Genomic DNA, 9,006 nt, shown 5'->3' with positions numbered 1-9,006 from the left:
TTGCAGTTTACGCAAGTGCTCAAGTCATGTAACAGATGAGACTCCGCCAATATGCAAGCCGTTTCAGAGCTGAATGATTTGAAATGATCCCTACAGGATAGATAGTTTGAGCCTCCGTTCTTGACTCAGAGAAGACTGATTGATATACGTGCCAAATCTTTTCTTTAGCAAGAACTCCGACAACTTGATCTTGATCTCCTCCACAGTATCCCTTCCCTTCCTTCAGCTACAGAGATGCACTTTCTTTTGAATCGCCAGCTCTGTTCAATAGGTTGTGGACATACTTTGCCAAGCAGGACATTTCCTCCTTTGCCTGCTGTAGCTATAGCTATTCGCTTGCGGCGGGCAGATGTGCCCGCGTGGCGGTAAATTGAAAACAAACAATTACAACAATTGGTATCCGTGTCAACTATAAACGTGAAGGTCGTAAACTGTCATCTCATGTTTGGAGGGAGACCGATGAGGCCCAAGGAGAAGCGATGGCGCTCTTAGACCTCGTCCTCCTCCTGAATGGGCGCGGGCGTGCGCCTCTCGTCGCGACGCCGCGGCCGGCGCTGTCGCGAGCTGCTGATGTTGCTGGCCGAGTCGTCAGGGGCAATCTCAAAGTCGTCGCCGCCCCAGTCGCTCTCGCTGGCCGTGGACTCGTCGGCCCACGAGGGGCGGTCGAGCGGGCCAAAGTCGCCGGACTGCGGCAGGACGTCGATGTGCGAGGCGCCAAAGCCGCCGCGGCGGTTCTGCAGGCTCATGGAGAGGCCGGCACCGCGTTGGCGTAGGGCGGTTCTAACGAGTTCCGCTTTGCGGTGCAGCACCTCGAAGGCGTCCTCGAGCGCCTCCATGCCCATGAAGATCTCGCGCTCGAGCTCGGCCAGCACGGCGATCTCGGTCTCCTCGTCGTTGGAGACGGCTTGCCGGTTGGGGTGGGCGGACGAGGCCATCGAGGTGCCGCTGACAAAGGAAGCTGGTGTTGCACCTCGTGAGAACGGCGTTGTGTTCCGCGTGCCGATGCCAAGAGCAGGAGTGAATCGAGCGATGCCGCCAGGGCTCATGGTGCCGACTCGTGTCGGGGGAAAGAATGCGTTGGCCGGGGTGGGACCACGCGATGGGTTCTCTGCCGTCGGGGTGACTGCCTCGTCCTCGCCATCCGCACCAGACCAGAGGAAGCCATCAAAGCGGCCTGATATAAGAATTTCCCACTCTTGTGCGTTGATGTCGCATATAGTGTGGAGAAGGTCATGCATATGAGGATTTTTGACTAGGTACATGACAGTTTCGGCATCTCGCGGAGCTTGCTGGAGGCGATAAAGTCTCTGTATTGCTAGGCCTGATTTCACAACGAAGTCGTTCCGAGCTTTGCGCATCGGGGTAGGAGCTCGAAGTGCCGGTTGCAACTCTCGAGCACCTGAAAGAAGAGCATTGAAGAATGGCTGGTCGTCTTGGTCGAGGTTGGTCATGATGGCGAAAGTGAGGGTCTCGTCATCCACTTCTTGAGGCGGCGGTGCTGGAGTTTCTGCGCAGTGATTTAGCCACTTGTCAACCGCAGACCTCACTTTCTTCGATTGTCTTAGATAATGTCCCCTGAACTCTTCAGCAATGTCGGGGTCCATCTTGACGGGTGATTCTGGCCGAGGTGGCATATCCGCAAGCTCCTCCACAGCTTTTACGCCGAGGGTTGCTAGGTCGAATGGTGGCCACTGAGGAATCTCGACTCGCCCGCTGACTCGCTCGAGAACCTCTCCCCATTGCAAGCCCCTGTGAAGCACACCGGATCGCTCACACATGATACAAAAGCATCCTTCACGGGGTAGATCTCTGCTAAAGACATTCTCCAGTCGATCGAGCAGACGTCGCGCCACCGTTCTGTGACCTGTTGCAACGGCTATCGAGCCATTTTTGTTGATAACGGACTGATATTGCTCGAGGAGGCCGAAGAAGGGAGCGAAGAGTGTCTCGGCTCCTCTCAGTGGAGGATTTGATGGTCGCGAGGCATTTTGGCGAGGTAAAACAGCAAGAAAGTTCTTCGGCACAGCGGTGGGTAACCCGCCGTTCTGCATGAGGTAATCTACACGAGGTGCTTCCTGGAAATTCAGCTGTGGGGGAGGTGGAGGGGGCGGCGGTGGAGGAGGAGGTCCGGCTGTACTGATATCTGTCAAATCTGTAGCGGGAGTCTGCACTTCGGAACGATAACCCGGTTGCTCAAAGCGGATGTGGTGTGGCAGTGGGTGTTTGTCGTCGTGGAACATAACACCCGGCGGAAACTGAGGGGTTGTAATAGTTGGAGTCTTTGGAGATGAACTATCCTGAGCAGAATCGGGTGAGTCGTCTAAGGTTTCGAGAGTTTCTGGTCGCGCTGTCGAGGTCGATGGGGTCCTCTTGGTCGCTACAGATGTAGATGCGGACCGTGAGCTGACTTTGAGGTCGCTAAGAACAGACTCCTTCTCTTTCTCAGTCTCGGCTGTCGGAGGCATGAAAGTAGGTGATTTGATATAGGTGGCCTGACTTGAAGTTTTTGACTTCATCGAGAGCTTCGACCGGTCGTCATTTCGGGACGCTGATCGGGATATGCCCGACGTTCTCGAGCGCGGTCTCTCGTCCCCTAGCTCCCGTTCCTTCACTGTAGATGGCGTGCCTCCCCTCTTCTCGCCCGATAGGTTCGTATCAGGAGGGCTTGGTGGCCGTTCGGCCTTCCGAGACGAGGAAGGCTTTCGACCAGATCCATAATCCGCAGACTTTGATCGATGCATATCCCCGGCACCAAGGTCAGTCGAAGTCGCCTCTGGGGTCAAAGGATCGGTCCGTCGACCGCCCGGTGTCGAGACATCATCGCGGCTGTGTACTGCTTCCTTGCTATGAGCCTTGCTGAAGCTCGGATACGGCATGTGCACCCTCTCCCCACTCCGGTTCAGCTCGGGCACGAGGTCGATCATGGACGACGAGGCGGCCTTCGCCCTGGATGATCCAGTCTTGGATCGTTGTTTGGGAGAGTAGGAGACGTAGGAGCTGTCGTCCCGTCGTGAGGGGCGACCGGATTTCTGGGTGTGAGAATGGCGGCGGTGTGATGACGACTCTTTATCGGGGTCTCTTTCTCTGTCCTTTTCACGGTCGGCCTTGCTGCGTTCACTTTTGCTGCGGTGGCGTTTCTCTCGGGGAGGATCGTCCATATCGACGTCCCTGTCCTTGGGCATGGTGAACCATGCCAGAAGGGTGCGTCAAGCCGAGGTTTTGTGTGTGTGTGCTTGCTGCACAAGCGAACTAGCGTTGGGATCTGTTTCTTGCTAAACTAGCAGCAAGAAGCTCGTAGTGTCACATAAAAGGCCGCGCCTGAGGAAGCCGAGCTCGGGAACGTGGAAGGGGCGAGAACAGGGTGCCACGGCAAGGCAGGATTTGGAGTGGTATGAGGTATGGTGGTGCGTAAGATAGAGAGAGAGAGGAAGGCGTAAGGTGATTCTCTAAAGAAGCAAGGCCGAGAAGAGGGTGGTGGTTCAGCGCTTGCGGGCGTTGACGAGAGCAACGCAGCCGAATGTGATTCGCCGGCTGTGACCAATGCGAGCTGGGGGCTTGCTTGATGGTTGCGGGAAGAGGCGCACGGAGCCCATTAAAGGCAAGCCTGCCCCGGTCGCTAGCTGGCTAGTAGGTAGCGAGGAGCCCCCGCCGTCTCCAGCTGGGCCTGAATTAGGCTGTGACAGTGCACTGCTGGCGGCGTGTCTAGTGGGGTCGATAGCGTTGCAGCGGGACGGCCAGCGCAACCGTTTCTGTTTCTTTAGAGCCGACTTGTGAGCTTCGAGTTCACAATTGTCCGTACCGTAGTGCAGAATAGACACAATTACAGCATAAAGCAACCTCGAGAACAATAAGAGGCAGAACTCGACGGGGTTGATGACAATAGAAGAGACCTGGGAGCAATCCAGTCATACTCGTGCTTTTGAGCTTCAATCTAGGGTCACTCCTTCCCTTGATCAAAGTGCCATTCGCACTTGCCTCGAGATGTGGCTTACGACTGTCTTCGCTGGCAAGCACGACCGACCAGCTCTAGTTGGCTCCTTCTCGGTACGGTATTGTGCAAACAAGCGGAAGAATGGCTCTGCGAGGTATTGGGTACGAAGGTCCTGTCCTACCTGCAGTTGGGCATCAAGTCTCAATACCATGATTTGGGGGCCTGTCGTTAAGCGCGCATCTGTCATCGGTCTGCCTATCAACCACCAACCAGGAACCGGCCTGGCCATCCATCTCCTCTTCCCATCACCTTTCACACACCTTGGCCCAGGCACTACACTTAATTCTGCATCCCCGTCCTGCATGTGCTTTCCCGTGCGATTCAATCGCTGTTCGTGATCGCGGCACCTTGCATCAATGTCTATTCGATTTCTCGAGTTGCTTGCTATACGGGCTGTCGCACCCATCACGATACTTCGATCGGGATGCTGTGAATGAATGTCTGCACGACGCACCGATAGAATGGCAGCAGAGACAACCGGTAAATGAATTCTACTTGTTCTTTGCTCTGACTGTGCGTGGCAACACACACCATTTCTCTTCTCTAATATAGTCCAACCGCAATGCCATCATGCGAAACCGGCATATCCCAAATGCAACCTGATACCAAGCGAAAACTTCTGTCTCTTCTCTAATCCAATCCATTCGATCCCGCGTCGTGTTGCAGGTAGTGCAACATATGGACCTGAACTTCGCTCCCGCGGGTTTTCTTGACCCGTGGAGCAACCAATGGTCACGGCGTGAGAGCAAGACATTTGTCAATGTCCACCACTTTTAACTTTTGTTCCGAATCCCCTGAAAAGCTCTAGAGGGTTCACAGCCTATCCAGTAGTCCCTGGCTCTCGAGAAGAAGGACGATCTGGTGAACGATGGATCGCACTGTCTGCTTCTCGGCATCGACCACCAACTCGGCCTTGGCAGGCACCTCATACGGGTCATCGACACCGGTGAAGCCCTTGATCTCACCGGCACGAGCCTTCTTATAGATGCCTCTTTTGTCGGTCTTCTCGCAGTACTCGAGAGAAGTCGCCACGTGGATGAGGTAGAAATCACCGTACTTCTCGACGAGCTCACGAGCGTGTTGTCTTGAGTCCTCGAAAGGCGCAATGGGGGCGGCGATGACGGCGGCACCAGATCGGGTCAGCTCTGATGCGACAAAGGCAATGCGGCCAATGTTCTTGGTACGATCTTCACGGCTGAAGCCGAGCTCAGAGGAAAGCTCGCTTCGGACAGTCTCTCCGAGAAGCATGGAGACGGAGCGCCCGCCCTGCTGGTTCAGAGTCACCTGCAGCGCTCTGGCAATCTGATCCTTTCCGCTGTTCTGGTAACCGGTCAGGAAGATGGTGAAACCTTGTTGAGATCGTGGAGGGTGAGACTCTCGGAGGACCTTGACAACCTCGGGGTAAGAAAACCACTCAGGAATGTCGCGTCCGCTTCGCAATCTCGCACGGAGCTCTGTGCCGGAAATGTTCAGGGTGCGGACACCCTTGGGAATCTCGTCGACGGGAGCGTACTCGTCGCTGTCCGGTAGGTATGTCATCATCTGGAAGGGAACGACCTCAATACCAAGCTCGTCGCGGTACTTCTCAACAGCATATTGAGCGTCGTATGGCCCGTAAAAGTCCACGCCCTTGCTGTTCTTGCCCGGGCCGGCATGGTCGCGGCCGACAATGAAGTGGGTAGCGCCGTGGTTCTTGCGGATAATGGCGTGCCAGATAGCCTCACGGGGACCTCCCATGCGCATAGCAAGAGGTAGCAGACCCAACACGGCCATGCCATTGGGATATCTCGGCAGCAACGCCTTGTAGACGCGGACACGAGTGAAGTGGTCGATATCACCGGGCTTAGTCAAGCCAACCACGGGGTGAATGAGTACGTTAGCGTGGTGGGAGCGAGCAGCGCGGACGGTCAGCTCTCTGTGTGCTCTGTGCATGGGGTTTCGGGTCTGGAAAGCAACGACTCTAGACCAGCCTAGCTTGTCGAAGTGCAATCGGAGCTCGGCAGGAGTGTCTAAAACTCATCAGCAGGTTATTCTTGAGGCTCTCGATCCAAGTGGAACCCTACATCTGAGGTCGACAAAGTCATAATGCTGTAGGCGGTTGATTGCCTCCAGCTTACCACCAACGTAGTACTCATTGGCAGTCTTGAAGAGATACCTTACAGCAGGGTGCTCCTCATCACCGCCAAAAACCTCCTTTGCCTCAACAGCCCTGTAGATCCAGCTTTATTAGCTCTGCGGCACTGCCCGATCTTCATGTCTACTCACTTATCCGGTTTGTACACATCCTCGACTGTCAAGATGGCGAGGTTGCGATCGTCGCGGAAGTCTCTCAGCACGACTCGCACACCGGCCTTCAGGCCCAGCTCTGCGATGGTCTCCTTGGTCAAGTCCAGAGTAATGGGCATGCTGAAGAGCAAGCCATTGGCCAAACGGTTCTCCTTGACAACGCCATTGTAGTCCTGCTCGTTCATGAAACCTGCGAATTCAGTCCCCGTTAGCCACTAATCGTCAACAGCGCACACGACCATGGGTGGGGTCCGCCAGGGGACCCCTCGATGGTGGGGTGTCAAAGCAATAGCTCAAGATGGAGCAAGATGGAGCTGTTGCGCGTCGCTTACGAACCTTCAAGGGGAGAGAAACCGCCATTGAGGATCAGTTCCAGATCGCAAAGCTGGCGCTCGCTCAACAGGATCGAGGGCAGAGTCTCGGCCTCGGCCTCGAGCTGATCATGGCGAGGAGCGTCTCGTGCGAGCAAATCCTTGAGGATACCGCCGTGGGGAGGGTTCGCCATGGTTTCGAGAGTTCGACTACGGTCAATTGGTGAAGGGGACGGACAAGAAGGAAGCTGACGAGAGTTTCGAGGAAGCACGGCTTGTGGCAGGAGCTCGAGCTTTAAAAGATCCTGCAACCAGAACCCAAGGGCTGACAAATATTGGCTGGCAGAAAGGCTGACACGTACAGGGCAGGACAGGGCAGACGGACAGAATGCAACGTCTCCGGAGGCCCGACTCCTTACGCAAGTGCTCTTATATACTCTAGTCTAAACAGGTGGCCAGCATTCGCTCGCGGCATAAACTAATGAAGGAGCGGATGAAGGTAAAAAATAATTTCCATCCGGGGCAAAATCGGACGCTGTGGTCCAGCCATTGAAGGGCCGTCCTCATGCTCAATGTAGAGCCCCGCGGGTGTTCGAGGTGGGATTTGCTCAGCTAGCTCGGATGACGTGCTCAGGGACGTACCAGTCTAGTGGGCTGGTGGCCGTCATGGAGACCTACAGACCACCTACAGCGTCCTGCACGCGGCTCCGCCGAGGCATGGCCAAGAGTCATTCACCACCCGAGGGCGTTATGATGGAAGAAATGCGTCTCTTGGGAGGTCTTGGAACGGCCAATCTGAAGAGAGATCGATGGTGAATAGCGCACGCGGGCAGGCCTCCTCAGCCTTGGGGAGTGCTACGAATGAGGCCCTCTCGAGACAATCTGGTGGCTGCCTGTCATGGGAATTGAGGTTAGAGCCAATGCACGTTCGTGTTTTTATTTTTGGGCAGATGCTCTTTGGTGGCTTGCTCGCCTACTGTGGGGGCATTTTGCATATGGATAAATGCTACCTTGCACTCTTCAGATCAAGGCGAGACAGCATTCTATAATAATGGGCATAACTCTCGAGAGCTCGAGAGTTACTACAGCTGGAGACTCGAGGAAAGAAACAAAGCCCTCCATCGGTGAGGCTTCACCTGGAAAGCCAATGCCTGAATGAGCGTCGGTTTGACGACTTCACCACCACCGAGACGAGAGACCTTACGACGACACTGACCCCACCAGAATCACCAACACTACCATGTCCTTGTCCAGGGCAATTGAGGGGCAGTGTGGCTATCGGCTCTAGCCGCTGCTGCAGATTCTCAAACACGCAAACACGCCCTCTCTAGACGAGGCTGCAAGATGCGTTTCGAGCCTCTAACGTTGCGTGCGAAGATGGTGAAAATCGCCCATCTTAAAACTTCCATTTGACACCACCTAGAGACTATTTTGGCCAAGGACCATAGAGATATTCCAAAGCAGGCGGAATGCTTCTCCTCGGCGGTCGAGCTCCGGCTCTCGGTAGGTTGCCGCTCCAAGTGCCGAACGCTAAAGGAAGTCGGCCTATTACTAGTCTAGCGATATGGCTTTCTCTGAATACCCATGCAGCCATGGTGGGTATATCAATAATGCTCTGGGTATGGGCGGATCAATGCTGTGGGACATCGCCGTGAATACACATAGCGAGACGCGCGGCTGGAGGGGGGTTTAAAGAAATCTAGCACTGTGATTTGGAGGACATTGTCTTCAATCTTTGACATAAAACAGACTTGAGTGCTTTATGCTCCCCTCTCAGCAAGCATTGGCTTGAAAGTAGAATATCGTATCGGGTGATTGTCGAAATATTAGGAATCAATATGCACTCTTTTCTACCTATGACTTCAAACTCCATGTCTACTACTACCCTTTCGATGTCTTCTCGTCGAAAATCATTCCTCGACAACCGAAGTCTACCTACATACTCCCGTTGTCGAGTATATCATCCGTGGACGAACAGGGATGAACTGATCAGCACAGGGTCTAATCAAGATTGATCTTGTCAGTAATCCATCGCCCTTCACCATTCAATTCCATTCGAGCAATTTTCGAAATTTGGGTACCATTGCTCGATGGTTGGCGTCGCCGGCCGCGACAGCAACATCGGGCTAACGCCTGAGTAATCGAAACATGGATTCAGAGTGTCTTTATTTGCTTGGGAGACTCCTGATGGTATGAATGGTATACCCATACCTTGGGTTGTCAAAGACAGGGTTGCATCCCCTGAAAACCAATCTGTGTCAGCAGAATAGCCATTCCTGAAAAGCTTGATCGAGAGAGGTGGCGAACCTGAGTGGTGCGTCTGCAGAAAAGCAAAACAAATGGCAAATTCTGGTCCAGTCACTATTTGAATGACAGAGGAGTCAATATTCCAATCGTTCATTGCCGTCTGCACGAAAG

The 9,006-nt window shown here is 54.3% G+C and overlaps 2 protein-coding genes across 2 annotated transcripts; both read right to left on the bottom strand.

The window, feature by feature from the left end:
• Positions 1-488: 488 nt before the first annotated feature.
• Positions 489-1,604, bottom strand: UCRPA7_5497 (putative 5-methylcytosine g t mismatch-specific dna protein; the record flags this gene model as incomplete). The annotated part of the gene is made up of 1 exon (XM_007918044.1): positions 489-1,604. One exon carries the CDS (start codon positions 1,602-1,604, stop codon positions 489-491), a length of 1,116 nt encoding a protein of 371 aa, XP_007916235.1.
• A 3,200-nt stretch (positions 1,605-4,804) lies between these two features.
• On the bottom strand, positions 4,805-6,782 carry UCRPA7_5496 (putative sulfate adenylyltransferase protein; the record flags this gene model as incomplete). The annotated part of the gene is made up of 4 exons (XM_007918043.1): positions 4,805-6,000; positions 6,055-6,200; positions 6,257-6,467; positions 6,614-6,782. 4 exons carry the CDS (start codon positions 6,780-6,782, stop codon positions 4,805-4,807), a joined length of 1,722 nt encoding a protein of 573 aa, XP_007916234.1.
• Positions 6,783-9,006: the final 2,224 nt, after the last annotated feature.

This window comes from Phaeoacremonium minimum (assembly GCF_000392275.1).
Source record: "Phaeoacremonium minimum UCRPA7 unplaced genomic scaffold PA7_03_scaffold_413, whole genome shotgun sequence".
NCBI classification, from domain to species: Eukaryota; Fungi; Ascomycota; class Sordariomycetes; order Togniniales; family Togniniaceae; genus Phaeoacremonium; species Phaeoacremonium minimum.
Note: the sequence above shows the minus strand (reverse complement) of the source record. Positions and strands in the feature narration are given on the sequence as shown.